General features: G+C 41.9%; 1 protein-coding gene across 4 annotated transcripts in view; it reads left to right on the top strand.

Moving 5' to 3' along the window:
* Positions 1-20,278, top strand: part of LOC110535738 (netrin-G2) — a 59,173-nt gene that overhangs the window by 3,474 nt on the left and 35,421 nt on the right. For all 4 annotated transcript variants that reach the window (XR_005034638.1, XR_005034637.1, XM_021620955.2 and 1 more), the window contains exon 3: positions 7,082-7,725. Coding sequence is in view for 2 of the 4 variants with exons in the window: in XM_021620955.2 (XP_021476630.1) it covers positions 7,082-7,725 (644 nt within the window). In the remaining 2 variants the exon portion in view is untranslated. The remainder of the gene's footprint in view (positions 1-7,081; positions 7,726-20,278) is intronic.

Below are 20,278 nucleotides of genomic sequence, written 5' to 3'. Positions count from 1 at the left end.
TGCTTTCACTCTAGTGGTAAAAAAAAAGTATTTAATAAGAATATTTCATTCATTCAGATCTAGGATGTGTTATTTTAGTGTTCCCTTTATTTTTTTGAGTAGTGTGTATATATATATATATATATATATATATACAGTGCCTTGCGAAAGTATTCGGCCCCCTTGAACTGTGCGACCTTTTGCCACATTTCAGGCTTCAAACATAAAGATATAAAACTGTATTTTTTTGTGAAGAATCAACAACAAGTGGGACACAATCATGAAGTGGAACGACATTTATTGGATATTTCAAACTTTTTTAACAAATCAAAAACTGAAAAATTGGGCGTGCAAAATTATTCAGCCCCCTTAAGTTAATACTTTGTAGCGCCACCTTTTGCTGCGATTACAGCTTTAAGTCGCTTGGGGTATGTCTCTATCAGTTTTGCACATCGAGAGATGTGCATTCCTCCTTGCAAAACAGCTCGAGCTCAGTGAGGTTGGATGGAGAGCATTTGTGAACAGCAGTTTTCAGTTCTTTCCACAGATTATCGATTGGATTCAGGTCTGGACTTTGACTTGGCCATTCTAACACCTGGATTTGTTTATTTTTGAACCATTCCATTGTAGATTTTGCTTTATGTTTTGGATCATTGTCTTGTTGGAAGACAAATCTCCGTCCCAGTCTCAGGTCTTTTGCAGACTCCATTCTTCCAGAATGGTCCTGTATTTGGCTCCATCCATCTTCCCATCAATTTTAACCATCTTCCCTGTCCCTGCTGAAGAAAAGCAGGCCCAAACCATGATGCTGCCACCACCATGTTTGACAGTGGGGACGATGTGTTCAGGGTGATGAGCTGTGTTGCTTTTACGCCAAACATAACGTTTTGCATTGTTGCCAAAAAGTTCAATTTTGGTTTCATCTGACCAGAGCACCTTCTTCCACATGTTTGGTGTGTCTCCCAGGTGGCTTGTGGCAAACTTTAAACGACACTTTTTTATGGATATCTTTAAGAAATGGCTTTCTTCTTGCCACTCTTCCATAAAGGCCAGATTTGTGCAATATACGACTGATTGTTGTCCTATGGACAGAGTCTCCCACCTCAGCTGTAGATCTCTGCAGTTCATCCAGAGTGATCATGGGCCTCTTGGCTGCATCTCTGATCAGTCTTCTCCTTGTATGAGCTGAAAGTTTAGAGGGACGGCCAGGTCTTGGTAGATTTGCAGTGGTCTGATACTCCTTCCATTTCAATATTATCACTTGCACAGTGCTCCTTGGGATGTTTAAAGCTTGGGAAATCTTTTTGTATCCAAATCCGGCTTTAAACTTCTTCACAACAGTATCTCGGACCTGCCTGGTGTGTTCCTTGTTCTTCATGATGCTCTCTGCGCTTTTAACAGACCTCTGAGACTATCACAGTGCAGGTGCATTTATACGGAGACTTGATTACACACAGGTGGATTGTATTTATCATCATTAGTCATTTAGGTCAACATTGGATCATTCAGAGATCCTCACTGAACTTCTGGAGAGAGTTTGCTGCACTGAAAGTAAAGGGGCTGAATAATTTTGCACGCCCAAGTTTTCAGTTTTTGATTTGTTAAAACAGTTTGAAATATCCAATAAATGTCGTTCCACTTTATGATTGTGTCCCACTTGTTGTTGATTCTTCACAAAAAAATACAGTTTTATATCTTTATGTTTGAAGCCTGAAATGTGGCAAAAGGTCGCAAAGTTCAAGGGGGCCGAATACTTTCGCAAGGCACTGTATATATATGGTATGCTCCTGTTTTTTGGGAGAGTTTTTGGGAGAGTGCTGACATGGGTGAGGTTCATTTCTATAAGAGAGGCTGACAATGTTGCTGTGGGAATCCAGCCGAGCGCTTTATTGTAAAACAAGCAAATGTATGATTTGTCCAGCTGGGTTGTACTTTTGGAACCCACGAAGAGAGGACGATCAAACCATGATCACAGAGCATACCATATACAATTTCATAGTGTGTTACCTGAAACTCCTGCTTATCAATTGTTATATAGCCTTAGACTTGTCAATCACTCACTCTGATTTGAGCACCTGTCTTTGTGGTAAGAGACAAGTCACTTTTAACATCCTAAATATCACCAATGGTAATTATGATCATCACATTGCAACTAAACATGCAGAAATATGTAGCATCCACCTGTGTAATGCTAATCACAGCTTTTTTTGTGCCAGATTACTAACTACACATTGGATGTGGTAGTGGAGAGGTTAGCCTGGATTTTGCCAAATTGAAGCTGGGGATAATTAGAGAGAGCTATGATAGCATGAGCCAGGTTGGGACTTTAGGCAGGACAAGGGTACCATCCAATCTCTTGCCATGACTGTTAAGAGATCTTTGGAGACCACAGGATGTCCGGACTGACAGTCAGGGTTTATGTCTCGTCCAATGAAAGGCACCCTGTGCAGGGTAGCTTCCTCATCACTTCCCCCCCGAGGGAATTTGTCCACCTTACACCCCTCAACTGGCTCTCCAACATCAATTCCAGCAGCAACTTGATTTTGCCATGCATTCTCCCATCCAAGCCCTGACCAGGTCCAACCCTGTTCAGCTTTAGACGGAAGCCAGGGATGCAGCAGGGTGGTTTGGCTGTTGGCATACTGGTAAGCCTACTACTTCAAGAAATGCTGATCAGCCACAATATGATTCTTAATGACCATTGACCAGTTTAAAGTGAAAGACTTGTTGGCCTCTCTTTGGCCCCAAAGTAGTCTAGTCATGAACATTTTATGAAATGTAAAGTGGCCTCCTGTTGACTGTGCTGTTGAAGAAGGAAGACTCAGTGTCGACGTGCTTCTATGGCAAAAAGCTCTTTGGTAAATTATCGTTCCTCCAGTGATCTGACCATTCATCTTATGGAAAGGTAAATGTGCCATGAGTGGCCCATTACCAAAGGGCTACCCAATACAGCTAGACACAGTCACATATTTAGACTTGCCATGACTCTTACAGTGCAATATGATAGTGTTCTGTAGCCCATTTTACATCAATTACATGCTTTGGACTTGTCAATTGAGTGCACTCAATTGACAACGTTTTTCATGCTTTCCTTTCGGAAAGCAACATCATTGATTAGAATAAGCCATCCCCAGAATGAGTATGCTGGCTTTCGTTGGAAAGCTTTCTGGCTCATGAATGATTTAGAGCACATTTCAGCCACTAGGCCCACAGGAGATGCCGTTGCATTTTTAGTCAGTGTCCCCCCCCCCCCCCCCCCCCATGCATGATGTTAGCTGGTGCTGGGAGGGGGGTGCACTCTGTGTGTAGCATTGCTTAATGAGCAGAGGAGGGAAGGAGGGAGGGAGCTAAGCAAAACGACAAATCTCGACCCACTACTGATGTAATTACACACACATTGAAAGACGAGGAGAGGAGCCAGACCTTGTCCGTAACTGAAGTGAGGCATCACTACCACTCTCCATCCTGTGACCTCAAATGATTAATTACAAGTACTCTTTTCAACAGTAATGGTTGCAACATATTAGATATAATCCTGCCCCACATTGCATTTGCTCATTTTAAAATGCCCAAACAGCCGGAACTAAAAATAGCAGTGCAGGTTGCAGCACAGCAGTGGAGTGCACTATAGTAAGGACTTCAATTTGGTACACTATTTGCAGTGGGTTAAAACACATGTTCAGATTAGATCATGTGAGGATATGTCACCATATTTATCCTACCGGTGGAGAGTTAATATATTGTCACTAACGTGACGCTTTGGTCAGTTCTGTCCTGTGTCATTCATTTTACAAGAGTCCTGGCAGCTTCAGCCCCTTGTCCTGTGTTCCCAAAGGGTAGCGATTTCATCCGATTTCGCATTGCCCACATGCAATCATCTCCATTCGCCTGTTTTCATGCCACTGCAGGTCCTGGATGATTCTTCAAATTAAGTTGTGCGTATGGTAATCCTCTGTCATCCTTTCAGGGAGATACAATATTCTTCAAGAAAGGTTTTTGATTGATTACATTCTAATTTATGCTGATGACCACAGATGAACAACTTTTTTTAATGGTGCTATGAACATAATACAGTGTGAAATGGTGTGTGTGTGTGTGTGTGTGTGTGCGCGCGCAGATTTAAAACAGTAGGCAGTGGCCCGTGCTGGGACAGGTGACGGTCTTGTGCGGCCTGTTTTGTCTCTGGTATAATTAGGCTGCTGTTTTCCAGATGTTGTATCAGGAGCTTCCTTCACATTAATTAAGTCAAGCGAGGAAACGCATCTCACCAGCTGAGGGAATAGAAGCTCTAAACACTAGCTTCCCATACTGTACATGGCTCAATGCTCCCCATCTACACCAATGCAGTTGGGCATGTTTGTGGACTGAGGTACCGTCCAAATCTCTGGGCTCAACTGCCTTTCTAGTTTTATCATCCTGGTCCTCTCGTCTCGACTCGTCTCCTCTTACATGACCTCTCCTCTCCATTTCCGCAACACACACTTTCTGTCTCTTCCTCATCCTTCCCATCTATTTCGGTCAGTGCAGGTCTACAGATGTCCTTCTGATTGGACTTAACAATGTCAACTGGACTCTGACTCAGTGAATAAACTGGCCAGGTCATCTTCAGGAGAGAGGTCAGTGATCCCCAGCCACTCACAGTCAGGGTGTCTGAACCTCATCGATGGAGCTGCCTTCCTAATGCCATCAAACCACAGCTTAAAGGGGAGATCAGTGGAGTGCTTCCACTCTAGCAGAGAGGAAAAACCCTCTGTTGTCAATGAGGATAGAATGTTGGATTATCTCAAACACACAAGAAACCTATTGGTCAGTGAAAGGGGATCAAAGTTCGTGGTTCTCCTCCAGTGTGTGTGCGAGAGAGAGAGCTCCATTCTGAATTCCCTGAGGCTGTCACTGAGAGGTGGGCAAACAGTCTACTTAGCACTGGGTTGCTCTTTAACTGTGACAGGAATCCAGTGTGGATAATTGCTGGAGCGGTTTAGTGGTGAAAGCCACCTGGTGTAGCAGTTGAACTGGATTTGTGTGCTCTGCAGAAGGAGGCAAGGATTGTGGGCTAAAGGTAGAAGAAGCTGAGGCTCTGGCTTGGGCACCTGTTGTGTGTGGCTCTCATAACACCATTGACATAAAGGGGAAAGAATGTACAGTACATTACCAAAAGTATGTGGACACCTGTTCGTCGAACATCTCATTCCAAAATCATGGGCATTAATATAGAGTTGGTCACCCCTTTGCTGCTATAACAGCCTCCACTCTTCTGGGAAGGCTTTCCACTAGATGTTAGAACATTGCTTCTGGGACTTGCTTCCATTCAGTCATAATTAGGCCTGGCTCACAGTTGGCGTTCCAATTCATCCCAAAGGTGTTTGATGGGGTTGAGGTCAGGGCTCTGTGCAGGCCAGTCAAGTTCTTCCACAATGATCTCGACAAACCATTTCTTTATGGACCTTGCTTTGTGCATGGGGGCATTGCTATGCTGAAACAAGAAAGGGTCTTCCCCTGACTGTTGCCACAAACTTGAAAGCACACAATCGTCTAGAATGTCATTGTAATGCTGCAGTGTTAAGATTTCCCTCCACTGAAACTAAGGGGCCTAGCATGAACCATGAAAAACAGCCCCAGACCATTATGCCTCCTCCACCAAACTTTACAGTGGCACTATGCATTGAGGCAGGTAGCGTTCTCCTGGCATCTGCCATACCCAGAGTCCAATGGCTCCGAACTTTACACCACTCCAGCCAGTGCTTGGCTGCTCAGCCATGGAAACCCATTTCATGAAGCTCGCAACGAACAATTACTGTGCTAACGTTGCTTCCAGAGGCACTTTGGAACTCAGTAGTGAGTTTTGCAACCGCAGAAAATATGATTTTTACTCGCTACGCGAGGTCCCGTTCTGTGCGCTTGTGTGGCCTACCACTTCACAGCTGAGCAGTTGTTGCTCCTAGACATTTCCACTTCACAATGACAGCACTTATATTTGACCGGGGCAGCTCTAGCAGGGGAGAATTTTGACTAACTGACTTGTTGGAAATGTGGCATCCTATTAAGGTGCCACGTTGAAAGTCACGGAGCTCCTTAGTAAGGCCATTCTACTGCCAATAGCCTGCCTGGAGTGCCATGTTTTTACATTTTTGATTGGTTAAATTGCAACAGGCAAGCTCAATCAAACACAGATACTATTTGAAATGTTCTCAAATACTGTATCTGAACCCAGACCTGGAAACCGTGTGAGTGAGGATGACTGTTGATGACAAGACGTGTGACAGTTTGCACTCAGGCCGACCAATGTGACACTGGGATTTAGAGGTCAGGGATGACCACTTGGTAGGCAACCCCCCATGTTAATCCATTCTTTGTGTAATCCATGTGTGTCAGTAGAGCAGTGTTACAGCTTCAGGGTAAAGTGAAACATCTATGACACTGTTGAAGCTGTATAATGTCGGACTTTTAGGTATGCAACGCATTTCACTAGTCTCGCTGATCTTTTTTGGAGTGATGATGAAATGTGATTCAATGCAACACTGTAATTTACAATGTGCATTAAATTAGTGTCATTGTAACCAGATTATGTGCAAATTATCACCCTGTATGTAGGAATTCCCAGATGGCTATTCACCAAACAGAGCTCACAAACTGTTTCATGGGGACATATGGTGAGCATGTTGGGACAAGCACACAGACATGGTCTCAGGGGGACCTGAGGTTGACCAGATTGTTTTGGAAAATCTGTTTCCTGGTTGTTTCATGTTGCCTGGGTGTATTTTTTTTTGGTGGGGCTAGTAGCCTATATAAGATAATGAGTATGTAACTTTTTTTTATTTTATCTGACTTATTTCTCATTAGCAAAGACATGCAAAGAACCAATAAATACTATGAAAAACATCAGTTGTGTAGCCTACTTTGAGTATGCGGGAACCTTTTAGGGAGTCATTCTTCTGAGTCATATATTCTATGCTGAATACTAACAAAGAACTCGCTCAGTGTGGATTTAGAATGTTAACAAGTGATGAGCTAGTAAATGTTTTCTATTTTCTAATGGGGAAGGGAGATGAACAGTGTTTTCCAACATTAACCAGTTTTCTTTCCCCCCATCTCCCTCTTTCAGGAGAACCCCTACCTGTGTAGTGACGAGTGTGACGCCTCCAACCCGGACCTGGCTCACCCTCCCCAGCTGATGCAGGATCGTGAGCGCAGCGGCCTCATCACCTATTGGCAGACGGTGACATGGAGCCGCTACCCGGAGCCCCTGCTGGCCAACATCTCCCTGGCCTGGAACAAGAGCCTGGAGTTGACCGACGACATTCAGGTCACCTTCGAGTATGGCCGCCCCACCATGATGGTGCTGGACAAGTCCCTAGACAAAGGGCGCACCTGGCAGCCCTACCAGTTCTACGCCGACGACTGCATGGAAGCCTTCGGTATGCCCGCTAAGCGGGTGCAGGACCTGTCGGCCACCAATGTGACGCGGGTCATCTGCACAGAGCAGTACTCTCGCTGGGTGGGCTCCAAGAACGAGAAGGTGCTGCGCTTCGAGGTGATGGCACGCTTCACTATCTTCACGGGGCCCAAGCTGCTCAACATGGACAGTCTGTACACACGCATGGAGAGTATGAAGGGCCTGAGGGACTTCTTCACTTTCACCAACCTGAGACTGAGGCTGCTGAGGCCGGCCCTGGGGGGAACCTACGTCCAGAAAGACAACCTCCTCAAATACTTCTACGCCATCTCCAACATAGAGGTACCAGCCAGGTAAATACTCACACCTACCTCTCTTTGCCTTATTGGACAATATCTCTTGCAAAGATATTTGAGTCACAGTCTATTTTGTGATCAATTGAGAAAATGCACAGTCCTAATGGTATACTGTACAGTATCTTACGCTGTACACCAGAGGAGGCTGGTGGGACGAGCTATAGGAGGACAGGCTCATTGTGATGGCTGGAATGGAATTAATGGAACAGTATCAAACATTATCAGACCCATTCATTCCATTCCAGTCATCACAATGAGTTTGTCCTCCTATAGCTCCTCCCACCAGCCTCCTCTGCTCTATATTAGTGAGAAAAGAGTGCACAATATTTTAGCTTCTGATAAGGAGCTGTGGAGGAAGTTGTCTGAAACAAAAACTGGTTTGATTCTGTTAAAGAAACGGTCACTCTCTTCCTGCTGACAGTCAATTCTATAGCAATCCAATCTCAGTGCTTAATTCAGTAACCTTTGCGAATATAAATATTGATAAATTAATGAATTAGTCTCTCCTGGCAACATTGCATTGCCCAAACCTCCGGTAATACGAGCCGTCAATCAATAGTTATTCCTGTATGTCAAATAGCAAATTGTTTTTAAAGGGAGTTGGGGATGAGGTTTGGAGGAGTTGAGTGGTCAAATGGACACATGGAGATAAGGTAAAGAGCCCATGACTGATGTTCACTGGTTTATAATGATCAGGGAATAGAGGAGAAATGTTAAGCTAATACCTACCGGAAAATTGTTGTTGGATATTTTATCCATCCCTTAGTATTGGGAAGCGCTTGCAGTGTTTGAATGATTGGGATGGGATGGCCTCCCTGATGGCTGTGTGTGTGTGTGTGTGTGTGTGTGTGTCTCAATAAATGGACTGCAAACACTGAGAGAAATGGCCTAGGGCTCTGTAATGACATCAGACCCATCAGCACAGGGACAGAACTGCCGCCGTTGCCTCCTCCACCACCTCCTCTGCTCCTCCTCCCATTCCTCCTCCGCCTCCCCTCTTCCTCCCCCTTTTCTCTCTCCCCCTCCTCCTCCCCCTCTCCACGGCTCATTTCCCCTTGACATGAGGAGCGCAGATAATCAACCGGTGATTAAACCTAATCGGGTAGAGCAACAAAAGCCAAGGCCCCCTAATTGAGTAAGATGCAATGCTACTTGTGAAGGGCAGGCTAAATTGTTTTATAATTTCCTATTTTGATGAAATCTGATTTGAGCCTTGTTTCAGGGATTTTGTTCTGAACTCTTCTGATAATGCTTGGACATTTAGATTATGCTTGTTCACAAAGGCTGCCATAGTAATTGATATTTCCACCGGATAGCACTCTATTTATAGCCCTATACAGAAGGAATATAGAAAATTCAGAATCATACAATGCGAAAGATGTATCATTAGTCAGAGCAACAAACATCCTCATCAGGTTCCTTTGGCTATTGCAAAGATTCTCTGATGTCGTCCGTTCTAAGTGGCAGTTTGAAGTGGCCCCAAGGAGAAAGGACCACAGCTTGCATGTCCCTTTGCTTGCACAAACTTCTTTGAGAAACACCCGGACGAGAACAAACCAGATGTATCCGTTTGTCCCATTCTGTCCTTGCACCGTTTTTTAAAAGGATAGAAAAAGAAAAAAAAAAAAAAAAAAAAGGAAACCATCCTCAGACCTTCGCTCTGGTCACTCTTAGCGTACACGGGATCTTTATTTTCCCACCGGCTGAAATGAATCTGACAGCTCCAAAAACAAGCACACCACAGGCGCTCAAGCCTGTTGCGGCAGCATCTAAATAATCACCAGCTGGGTTGGATTAAGTTGAGTAGAAGTAGAAACATTACAAGTAATAATGGCGTGAAGCCTGTCTGTGTCCAGAAGGCATTTGAAAACCCTTGGTTTGTATTGTACAAACACATGTCGAAATGAATAATATTGTTACAATCAGGAAACAATTAAATAAGGGGTGAAAATAGGGTTCTGTCCCTGATAGGTGGATTAGGCTGAGAGTGACCCTGGTGCCCATTCTCTTGTTTTGGGGATGGAGCCGTGTCAGATGTGACGGATGGCTCCAGTTGTTGGGTATAATATATTGGCATAGCCATTATCCCTCTGACCTCCTCGCCCACCTTCCTCTACTACACAATGATAGGAGACATGTCAAGCTGTCAGGAGAGACCACAGTGTCAGAGAGACAGAGGCCCCACTAATGCTGTATTCATTTGCCTGTGGTCCTGTCTCAGCACCCATCACAGTGGGGGAAAAGGACATTGACATGAACAACTGTTTATCACATTGAACCATTTTCCGCTAAAGTTTAAGCTTCGCTCACCTGTCTCAAGTTAGGGTTCCAGGGGCCAACTTTTGGCTGTTCAAATTCTTCAGAAACCACTGGGAAAATCCTTCCACACAATCTCAGTCTGAGTGGAACAGGTGATTTCCTTTGGCTGGGACTATGGAGACACATGGTCAACTTGATTTATACAAGTGTGGAGGAATACTTCTGCGTGCTAACAGGATTGATTTATTTTTCCACAACAAGGATCCTGTGGGCAGAGCCTTACAGTGGCATTTTGGCCTCTCTCCCTTTAACCTCATTCCTATCTGTTTTCTGCCACCACCTCTCTCATTGCAAAACAGCTCCATGTAAAAAAAAAAAAAATTTTTAAAGTCCAAATTGAATAAAATAAAAAGTCAATACAGAAAGATAAGCTCTTACAGAGTAAATGGATTAGTGGGGGAGACAAATAAGACGGGTAGAAAAAGCGCAATATTTTCCTCCCGATCCTCCGACATAGAACCACCCACCTTTACACTTGCACCACCCCAGCCCACAATGCCTGTTAATTAATAATGCAGTACTATACAAAACACAGACATGACTTTGTGAAATGTGTTCGCCAGTCTTGGAAGAGAGTTGTCCAGCCTAACATTCAGATCCACACACAGTCCAGTCGCCATTGTGTCCAGACAGTTGTCCTCTAAGGCCGGTGGACAGCATGGGACTCTGAGTGGCTTCACTCCATTACTGGTGTTGCTGCACTGTGCTGTGACTGTGGAGGGATTTGAGTTGTTAAGGAGACTGGGTGGATCAGAGAATCCCCCCCCCCCCCAGATGACAGTCTGTCACACCTGACAATTGCAGCAGTGACCCTCTCAGCCTCAGGGGCCTGTCCAATCACAGATGTGAAAAGTATTATGGGATGTATCCGTTCACTGTCATTATGACATGGGGCAGGTCTCTGACACTATCATTCTAACTGCCTATGCCCTTCTTTATTTCTTTAACGTTTATTTAATTAGGTAAGTCAGTTTAAGACCAAATTCTTATTTACAATGACAGCCTACCCCAGCCAAACCCTAACCCGGACGATGGTGGGCAAATTGTGCACCGCCCTATGGAACTCCCAATCACAGCCGGTTGCGATACAGCCTGGAATCGAACCAGGGTCTGTAGTGATGCCTCTAGCACTGAGATGCAGTGCCTTAGACCGCTGCACCACTCGGGATTATCCTTGTACGGTAATATTTTGAATGTGTAAAAAGGACACGTGTCTCCAGAACAGACTCAACTCACGGCACACTCTGAATAGATCTCTGTAAAGCAAAGAAGAGCACATTAGATTTAAGATGATGCAATTTCAGTATAATCTCCGCACGACTCTATTGTCTTGGGTAAAGTAAGATTAGGGATGAAGTTAGTGCACTGCCGCTACTGTATGTGTCTATACAGTTTTTCTGTAATTAGTTTGCTTTGGTCTGCAATTGTGTATGATGCAGTCTTTGGCCTAGTTTTGGAACAGCTTGTGCTTCTAGAGTGGAGTCATGTGCTGTAGAACAGTAGTATGAGGAAACACGTTATGAATGTAAGGGTTGCAGGGTGGGGGTAAAGGGCCACTTAAACAACTCATGAGAGTCTTGTGAGTTTGCTTCTAAGCCCTTAAACCATCACCATCAGAGCTGTCCGTCAAATATCCAGCTATGGGCCTTGGCTATGGTGAGGGCAAGGTAACATGATCAGTGCCGCCTTGTCTGGAGGAAATGGATGCCTGCCCTTTCCTGGTCTTTCTCAAAGTACTTCGGCAGTTAATGAGTGGATGAGTTCAGGGTTGGGAAGGTTACTTTCTAAATGTAAACCATTACCGTTACTAGTTACCTGTCCAAAATTGCAATAAGTAATTTGGATTACCCAAACTCAGTAAAGTAATCTAATCTTACTTTTAGATTACTTTCCCCTTGAGAGGCATTAGAAGAAGACAATGTATGTTACCAATTGAACAACATCTATTGCAGGATAAGTCAATGTTAGAGTTTAGATAACTGGCCATAAATGGATGTTGCATTTTACTTTATGGGTTATGTACATAGCTGCGGTAGTTTGGGGGTGGGGATGCTGTGATTTTTGATTGAGGGTGGAAGGGGGATGCAGGGAAAAAAATATTGTCCGCACAGAAGACGTCTATATCAGTCCGCTAATACAAGACTAGTAAAGGCTTTTGTGTTTACATTTTTTTACTAAATATATTTTTGTATTTACCAGCATTTGTAACTTCTGTCTGATAATTATCTGTACAGAACAGCTCATCTAATAATACTTGTGGAATATAAAATGCTTGCTTGATATATGTTTTCTGTGGGAATCGAACCCACAACCCTAGCTTTGCAAGAGCCATGCTCAGCCAACTGAGCCATAATATCAGATCAGATCATCACAAACCACTTGATGTCTCAATGTACTCAATTACTGTATTGTGCATTGTTTTCCTTCATGGTGATGCAAAGTCTACAGGTACAAACCTTGATGACAATACACTAATGTACTACTTTTTGTGCAGTATTAATTTACCATCCTTACAAACCACATTAAGTGGGTTGGAAGGATGGTAAATTAATACTGCACAAAAAGTGGTTGTTTTCCATGTTATTTGATCCAAAAATAATAATTATTTGATGTGGATGTTTTGTGTCTTTGCCCATAACCTTTTGATGTAAGTGTTTGAAGACAGGGTTTTGTTCTTTCTGGATTCCATTGGAATGATAATCACAGAGAAAGAGACAGGGCAATAACTCTTACAATTCCAACTATTGAATCCTGCAAGATACTGTTCTTAATTATACAACTACCATGGGGAGATGCTGAAAAATGTGTTTGCCCACACTACGTATATCTACAGTATATTTGTCCTCTAATAGTAGTAAAGGACTAGTGCACTACTTTTGTGAAAAATATTTTCAACAAATAATAATATATATTTGTATTAATATGTGACCGACCGCCTCGATTCGGTATTATGTAGCTCCATTTGAAATTGTGTTTTTATCATTGGATAAAAGTAGAGACTCAGCGCTAGAAAATGGTATATCATACACTGCAGTTGAGGAACAATGGGAAAGTAATTCTGCTTTGAAAGATGATAAATGTGTAAACCCCACTTTTGAGAAAATGGGCCTTGAATGTTTTGGTACACCTACTGGAGAGCTCTTTGTCTACTCCCATCTCTTTAAGCATTCACATGTGAGGCCATGTGGTAAACATATGCGATATCAAATCAAATCTAGGTTTATTTGTCACATGCACAGGATACATAAGGTGTAAATGGTACGGTGAAGTGGTTGCATTATTAGATGACGCTCACGCAACACATCGATGGGTCATGTGAAGGAAATGCTATAACCAACCCCCAGCCACATCTAGCTTAGTGGATGGGTCACTATTGTCCAGCAGAAGTGGAATCTTTTTGTTTACACATGTAGCTAGCTAGCTAGTTAAACAATGAACTGGAACAATCCCAACTCATACTACTACCAATACAAACATTGTCATAGCTGTAGTATGAATCTGCAGGTAGCTAAAGCTAACAAACTATGTTCAATGTTAGCTAGCTAACATTAGGCTATAACTAGCAATGCAAATGGATTTCTGATTAGAATAATATTTCTACACAGATCATACATGTAACGTTAGCGAGCCAGAAAGCTAGCATTTTCTAGCTAACAAACAGTACGCTTTAACATGAAATAAAAATGAACAACTTTCTGACAAAATTAGAAACGTATCTCAAAGTGTAGCGAGACTCATACTCATATACAGTGGGGCAAAAAAAGTATTTAGTCAGCCACCAATTGTGCAAGTTCTCCCACTTAAAAAGTTGAGAGAGGCCTGTAATTTATCATAGGTACACTTCAACTATGACAGACAAAATGAGGGAAAAAAATCCAGAAAATCACATTTTAGGATTTTTTATGAATTTATTTGCAAATTATGGTGGAAAATAAGTATTTGGTCAATAACAAAAGTTTATCTCAATACTTTGTTATATACCCTTTGTTGGCAATGACAGAGGTCAAACGTTTTCTGTAAGTCTTCACAAGGTTTTCACACACTGTTGCTGGTATTTTGGCCCATTCCTCCATGCAGATCTCCTCTAGAGCAGTGATGTTTTGGGGCTGTTGCTGGGCAACACGGACTTTCAACTCCCTCCAAAGATTTTCTATGGGGTTGAGATCTGGAGACTGGCTAGGCCACTCCAGGACCTTGAAATGCTTCTTACGAAGCCACTCCTTCGTTGCCCGGGCGGTGTGTTTGGGATCATTGATTTTCTGGATTTTATTTTTTTCCTCTTGTCTGTCATAGTTGAAGTGATGACAATTACAGGCCTCTCTCATCTTTTTAAGTGGGAGAACTTGCACAATTGGTGGCTGACTAAATACTTTTTTGCCCCACTGTACATGGATGAAAGGACTGTCAACACATACTGAACAGCTCATGTTATTGACAGAAGCATGCTACCTGGCAGACCAATCCAAACTCATTTCCTGGCATGCCCAGCCCATTCATTTTCTCAGCCAATCATGGCTAGTGGGAAGGTTCCTGTCTTTTTCCGTGGCTAAGCCAACTTGGCTCGTAATTTAACAATTCTACACCTATTTATGGAAAGAGTACACGTTTGTTATTAAGACACATGAAAGTTCACGTCCCAGAAGGCATTTCTGGCCCCCAAAAAATTACGTTAAAATGCCACTCCTGTAAAGTAGTGACGTGCGACATACACCTATGTCCTGAAACGAGTCACATATTTTTTTTATGAAAAAATTTCAAGGGGTGCTGCAGCACCCTCAGCACATTTACTTCCCGCGGCTCTGGTTGTATAGTCTTCTAACCCCTTTCTTTCCACTTCAATACAGATAAAATGATTTGGCTATATATATATTTTTAAATCCAGTCATTCCAATTCATGAAATACCCCTTGATCTACAAGAATAGGACTTGGAAATATAGATTAGTCTAAATGTTTTCCCTGAACGTAATCCAAAAACGATGGAATGGCATGCTTTGAGCACTACCGAAAAGTGCTATTTGCATGAAGTGAAACATTAATGCCATATGCTGTATTTGCTATTGGTTTATTGTTTACGTTTTTGTTGGTGACACCATATAATTAGGAATTAGAATACTTAATTCATTTAATCGGATCTCTATGGGTGACACTTTGATATCTCGGTAATTTACAGTTCTTGAAGTCTGTCAAAGGTGAATGAGTTTAAGCATATGTTCGTTAGGCTTTTTGGATATTTTTTTTTATCAGCATGAATTAGATTGAGCAATAAAATCCCCAGTAGTGGTGCATGTGTAAAATCACTGGGGAAACCAAGCCAGAAAAAAGGCCATATTGCCATATTAATTGTGTTGTTTACTCCATAACCTGTTAGTTCATATGCCTTGCAATTGTGATATATAGGCCTAAGGCCAATAAGAAGACACATTTGGCAGAAGAAATTCAACCACACCTTTGTTTCCTCACAAAACCAGGGAGCAACCTCTGTCTGGTGAAGTCCACAAATAACAAACAGTCACATGACCTACAGCATTGTCAAGCAAGTTTATTAAGGATTGGACCCCTTTTTTTTAGTTTTCGCTTAAAATGACATACCTAAATCGAACTGTCTGTAGCTCAGGACCTGAAGCAAGGATATGCATATTCTTGATACCATTTGAAATGAAACACTTTTGAAGTTTGTGGAAATGTTAAATTAATGTAGGAGAATTTAACACATTAGATCTGTTAAAAGATAATACAAACAAAAAAACATTTTTTCTATTTTTTTTCCCCATCTTTGAAATGCAAGAGAAAGGCCATACATTGAAAGGATTTGAGGTGTAATTTAGATGTTGTCCACAAGATGGCAGCAGTGTCTGTGCAAAGTTTCAGACTGATCCAGTGAAGAATTACATTACTACATCACATGTTGTATCAATTGGTCAATTTATACATTTTTGAGTACATAACTACAGCGAACATACAACAATGCTATTGTAATAAAAAGGTCAAGTTTACACTCTCCCAGGAATGTCATACATGACATTTCCTACAGAAAATATGTTAACCTTCACACATCTAGATGGCCGGCCAGTGTGGAGCCAGAGACAGCAAGTGGGCTAAAACTTTAGAACCCAGTTCTTACATTTGAATATAAAAATTTATTTTTTCAAACAAAACTACACCTCATTTTATCTCTGGGACCATCAGGATAACAAATCAGAGCAAGATTACTGAATGTAAGTACATTATTTACCTTCAGAGGTGAATGTATCAAGCCAGTTGCCGTGATAATTGTTTTGTTGTTGTGCACTGTCCTCAAACAATAGCATGGTATTTTTTTTTATTGTAATAGCTACTGTAAATTGGACACTGCAGTTAGATTAACAATAATTTAAGCTTTCTGCCCATATTAAACATGTCTATGTCCCAGAATTGGCTGTGGCTTACAACGTCGTTCTAGTCACATGATTGCATATTGAGCAACTACTGGCCCGGTTTAGGGACACCAATCCCATAGAGGTAAAATATCTGACATTTTTCAAGTACATGTTTTTTTGTTGGTGTCCTTCACCTGGCTAAAACACTTGCTTGCTTGCTTGCTAGCTAGCCTAACTTTACTTTTATTGGCAATGTTAGCTAGTTAAAATTACATCTAGCTACATACTGAACATACTGTATGAATTTATGTATGCACATTGTATGAATTTATGGTTGGATCAGAATGACCGTTATAATTATTGGCCAGTATGGAAAATGAAGTAAAACCACAAGTCCAAAGCCATCGATGGGATAATTTAGGAAAGGGACCATTTTGGCTAGCTAGCCACAGGACAACAACGCAACGAGATGCAACAATTAAAGTTGTTTCTGTCAATGATGTATGTGATGTGATTGGAGAGAATCCAAATCCAAACTGGCTTGCCTTTTTTTTTTTTGGTGCGCCAGGACAATTCACAGTTGAGCTCACTCAATTTAGCTCAACGCTGATTGGCTATTATTTTATACTTTTTTATCAAGGGAGGCCAAATGCTCGCTGGCTTCCTTCCCTTGCATTCAATACTATGGGCGGCAACAATGTCATACTCTTTTTGACCAGACGTCATCAGATAGATGGCCTACACATACAGAGACGAGGGGCGTTGTTTTGCTCGCTCAGATGCTTTCTCCGGTGAAATACATTCAGCCTCTTTAGAATTGATGGAAATTATGAAAAACCGAGAGACACAAGATACATTATTTTACATGTTTCTCTTTTTTTCCTTGGGGATTTTTTTTGGGGAAGCCTGGCTTCCCTTGGCATCCATGAATACTTGCCACTGAAAATCCCTACTTGTGGTCTTTTTAAATTAAAATAGTTTTTTACATTATGTGTGGAGCACAATACCACAGAGGAGTTTACAAAGGAGGAACTCCCTCAAACTTGTATTCCATGATTCACATAATTGCTGTGTAGATATCAATAATAGGCATAAGTGATATACATATCGCCAATAGGCTACACCACTGCTGTCATCCTTATCTCCGAACCAGCTCCAAGCGTTTATTCAAATTGGTCATATAATCTTTGATGCCGACAGCAGTCACACCACCGGAAGATGTAGCTTGCACTGTAGCCTACAAAAAACCTATTCCTGCTCTTTTCCACAATCCATCAAACGCATTTGGTGTGTCATCATAGTGGTCTCTGGCTTGTGGTCAGAATCTAAGTTTAAATAAATGGACTAGATCGAATCAACCCTTAAATGCACTTGAAATCAAGTTTAATTTGATTTAGTCCTATTTCTTTAACAGATCTTTTGTTGAGATGGAGACTTGAATCCAACATATTAATGATTAACTTGAAGATTACATTCGAAATCAACCAAAGCTTGTATCCCTCAGGCCTATGTGTATTGTCTATTTTAGTTGAACCTTGGGTTGAATTAAAACAATAGCTGTTGATGACTTTGCAAATGCTATAGAGGCCAAATATTGATGATATATGACTTATAAAGTATGATCACATTTTAATTTGCTCTCTTAAACGTACGGAAGGAGTTCGATAGCAACAGTGAATATTTTTTGTTAATAATAATTTCTCAATAATCATTCTCATGATAGCATATTGGTAGTAGTCAGTGACAAATATGAAAACTAAGCAAGGCTGGGCTTGGTTAAAAATCTGGATTGAGACCAAAGGGTAGCTGTTGATAGGCCAATTCTCCAGTAGTAGGTGCTACCCAGCCTATTGTTTTGATAGTGGATATAACGTTGTTTCAAAGGAAAAAAATCTACCTATTATATACAAGGTTTATCTATGTTGAAAATTGGTTACCATGATGACATAATCCTGTGGTTGAAATTTTGCCCTCAAAACAACAGTTTACATGATAACATTTTTTCAAATCCAATGTACAGTATTGTCCACGTATACGTTGACAATACGTTGACAAAAAAAAACACTTTGAACCAATGTTGATTCAACCAGTTTGTGCCAAGTGGGATCCCCTGCCAAACTGTACCTGTATGTTGAAGGTGTCTTTTGAAAAGAGGGAAATGAACCATGTGTCTTGAGGAAACTGCAAGGCATTACTTAGTTAGTACACATACAGTATGTTTGTGTGAGGGATACTGTCGATAGAGCCAAAACCTGGCTGGCATGATGACACCTGTGCACTGCACACACACACACACACACACACACACACACACACACACACACACACACACACACACACACACACACACACACACACACACACACACACACACACACACACACACACACACACACACAGATCCCAACACAGTTGCATGGAGTGTAGTAACAGTTTGTGGAATTACGTTGACTCAGCACATGATATTGCCTGTGAACTTTGTTGCTGGTCTTGGTCAATATTATTTTCTTTATCAAGGCACATGCTCTTCTCATTGATCTTTTCCTTAGTATTCTCAACAATTTGTCTTCAGAAATGGACCATTCTAGACAATGTAGCTATGTGAAATGCATTATGTGCATGTTTTTTTTTAAATTGAATTTGAAATAATTTTAAGGTTTGACTGTCTGGTCCCACTGAATGTATAGTACAGTATATCAGCATAGTAGATACTGTATGTTCAGAAATGCATCCATTTTTTTTGTTCTCTCTCTAAAGCCTAGTTTTTCCACCAGTTCCTTTCTAGCTGTGTTCCCCTGTAGGGGAGTAGCCTATTGTATGACTGATGATGCTCTGTCCAGGCTTAGGAGGATAACAGAGTTAACCCGTCCATGCTTTCTGCGCTGTTGGTCTCAACTTTGCTTTGGGTTGCAGATGAATTATGAAAATAGAAAACCGCTGCTCGCGGTCTGGTACTCCAACACTTACAGGACAACCCTAATGCGGCTAATGAAATTAACATTTCAGGGGGCTGGAATATGAGTAACTATTGCTGTCATCTCAGGAAGTAAGCTCTGTATGAGTAGAGAACAGCACCCTCCCTTCCTCCTTCCTTCCCACCCTCGCTCTCAACCTCCCTCCCTCACTCCTTCCCTCCCTCGCTCCTTCTCCCCAGTCCCCCTGCTCTGCAGTGTTGTCTATTTCTGTAGGATCCTCATTACCCAATGAGATGAAACAGCCCTTTTAAACTGTAAGCTTCTAGTGTGTCAATTTATTAGAAAAATGTTGATCATTTGACTAGCTTTGCATTGTCACTCAGCAGGTTAGTGCTAATTTTAGGTCTTTTATCGTTATAGTTTACCGTCAAACTCTCTATCCTCCAGGTAGCTCAAGTAAGAGGCAACGCTAAGGGAGGACATCAGGATAAGCACAGTTTTTATTTGTAGGGGGAAATATTTATACATACATTTACAAGGGCCAAATTGAGGGAGTAAAACATCATTTGAAATGAAGAGCGGTTTGTTTCCCCAATGATGCCAGTATCTTCAAAGGTTACTGGGCGGGCAATTTGTCTCTGAGGAAAGAGCTGGGATATCTGGGTTTTATGCAGCAACGTTTGCGGGGATGGGATATTTGAAAGGCTGCTGAGTGTGGGATCCTCCTTGTATGCTAACAGCACCTCAGGCGTAAATATTGTGTCAGCCTGCATGGATCCCATGCCTCCAGGGTCCCAAACAAAAATGGGGTGTCCTTGCCAGGCAAACAGAATATTTCAGCAGCACGATGTCCCTCATCAAATTTTCATCTGCCCATTTCAATGATGAGGCAGACTAATTTTTGGTGCAGCTCCATCACAGTAGAATAACTGTGGTCAGCCAACCTGTCCATCCATCCT

The sequence above is a fragment of the Oncorhynchus mykiss genome, chromosome 11, assembly GCF_013265735.2.
Source record: "Oncorhynchus mykiss isolate Arlee chromosome 11, USDA_OmykA_1.1, whole genome shotgun sequence".
Classification (NCBI taxonomy): domain Eukaryota; kingdom Metazoa; phylum Chordata; class Actinopteri; order Salmoniformes; family Salmonidae; genus Oncorhynchus; species Oncorhynchus mykiss.
Note: the sequence above shows the minus strand (reverse complement) of the source record. Positions and strands in the feature narration are given on the sequence as shown.